The 1889-nt window shown below is 50.4% G+C and overlaps 1 protein-coding gene across 1 annotated transcript; it reads left to right on the top strand.

Annotated features, from left to right (window-relative positions):
• On the top strand, positions 1-1582 carry ALTATR162_LOCUS7923 (uncharacterized protein; the record flags this gene model as incomplete). Its single annotated transcript, XM_043315551.1, has 4 exons — positions 1-292; positions 345-780; positions 829-1522; positions 1571-1582. 4 exons carry the CDS (start codon positions 1-3, stop codon positions 1580-1582), a joined length of 1434 nt encoding a protein of 477 aa, XP_043171486.1.
• Positions 1583-1889: the final 307 nt, after the last annotated feature.

Here is a 1889-nt window from a genome sequence, read left to right on the forward strand (position 1 = left end):
ATGCGTCCATCAGAATTTCACACTCTCTTCACAGGGAAGAACTTGAGGTGGGAGATTTTGGGCTTGATAATGGCGGTTGCTGGCTCCAACGCCCAATATACATCACCTAATGATGCTCTTTTCACTCTAGAAGACGGCAAGCAAATGAACAGGGAAGAGTTCATTGAAGACATAATGCACGCAACTAATACGTGCATCAACATCTGCCAAACACACGGCGCCGTCAACGAGCTTATGACATGTGTCGTCTACATCAATTTAATGGTAGTCAGTAGCTTCTACGGAGATAACCGTGCGTCAATCTATACTCCTGAGGGCTACATCACAATTGCTGACCCGTCTAGATCACGCCACATGGAGGCGTATGGGCGACAGTGTCTCCGCTCTATACGCTGCAGGCATACATTGCGAAGCTTGCAACGTAGATGGCACCAATGCGGAACCATTCTTCATGCGCGAATTCAGAAGACGCCTCTACGCCGCAGTATATCGCTCCGACAAGACCCTGGCGGTGTTCTACGGACGACCTCCGATGATGGGCTGGAGGTACAGTGACCGCAAGATGTTGTTGGACATTAGCGATCAGGCTGTGACCTCGGAAGATCCGGAAGTACTGAATGCTGAGCTTTCGAAGCTGGATAGCGCGGGCTGGAACACCGAAGGGCACCTTCATCCTGCTACTTTCGGCAGAATGCGATGTCAACTTGCTGTATTCAAAGAGAGGTTGCTGGAACAAAGCCTGGCTGGCGAAAAGGATAGTGAAGTCGTGCGGAACGTGGAGTACGTCTGGCCCGTGACCTCTTCTCTACATTTGGCTAACACGCTCAGGGCGATATCGGCTGAATGTACGACATGGTGGAACGCGTTGCCAACGCACCTTCGATACGACACCTATACGGAAGAGGCTGCCTGGGTAGGGCGTGGTCCTGGCCTAGCCATGCGACTAGTCGCTTACTACCTAGACTACCTACACGTCCATTTCCAGACGCAGCGTCTCCTCCACCGGATTACGCAACAAGCACTCCCAGCACTATTGGAAGTGTCGCTAAAGTTACTGGTTACGTCCCTTATCTCAACCAAGCCGCAAAATGGCGACTACGAAACTCGTCGCCATTTCCCCACCGTCATCTTATTCTACTGCTCTCCAGCCGCGGGTGTCCTAGCACTTGAGCTTAGAAGATGCACGATTGAAGGCGTACCACTACCTGACACGATATCTCGAGCAGATGTGATCCGGAATCTTTCCGTGCTGACTTCATGTCTGGAGTGGATCGTTCTTCCCGGCGACGGAAACTACAAGCTATGCAGCGAGCTTAACAAGATGCTTACGCTAGTTCTCGAAGAAGTTCTCAACTACGTGCCTCCAGTTAATGGTGGGCAAGAACATGGCGATGATGCCGCAGCTATGACTGGAGCGGGGCAGGGTTTCTTCGACATGCCCATGATTGAGGGTTTGGAACCTATACCGACTGAGTCGGAGGACTTTTTGAACTGGTTGGATAATGCAACGTGGAACAATACAGTAAGCTGAGCGGCCATAGGCAGATACGTGGTTCACTGACTTCTCCAGGACATATTTTAAGCGGGTCGAGGATACTACATTGACAAAGAGTTGAATACGCGATACAAACTACATAACACCAGACGCCGACGGACACCAAAGGCGAAACACAATATTGCATAGGCCTGCCATGGCTTCTTCAATGCTCTAGCCGTATACTACGAGCATACGATACATCCCACCCATAAAGCTTCACAACGAACATCTCAATGCTCCGGATGATGTTCCTCTCTCGAATGATAGTAACCTATCTAACGCCCAGCAAAGTATACTGCTCTTGCAGCAGCTCTCGTCTCTTTTTCTTCTGTTTCCTTCTGCGCTTGGCTAC

The sequence above is a fragment of the Alternaria atra genome (genome assembly GCF_907166805.1).
Source record: "Alternaria atra isolate CS162 genome assembly, contig: 28, whole genome shotgun sequence".
Lineage (NCBI taxonomy): Eukaryota > Fungi > Ascomycota > Dothideomycetes > Pleosporales > Pleosporaceae > Alternaria > Alternaria atra.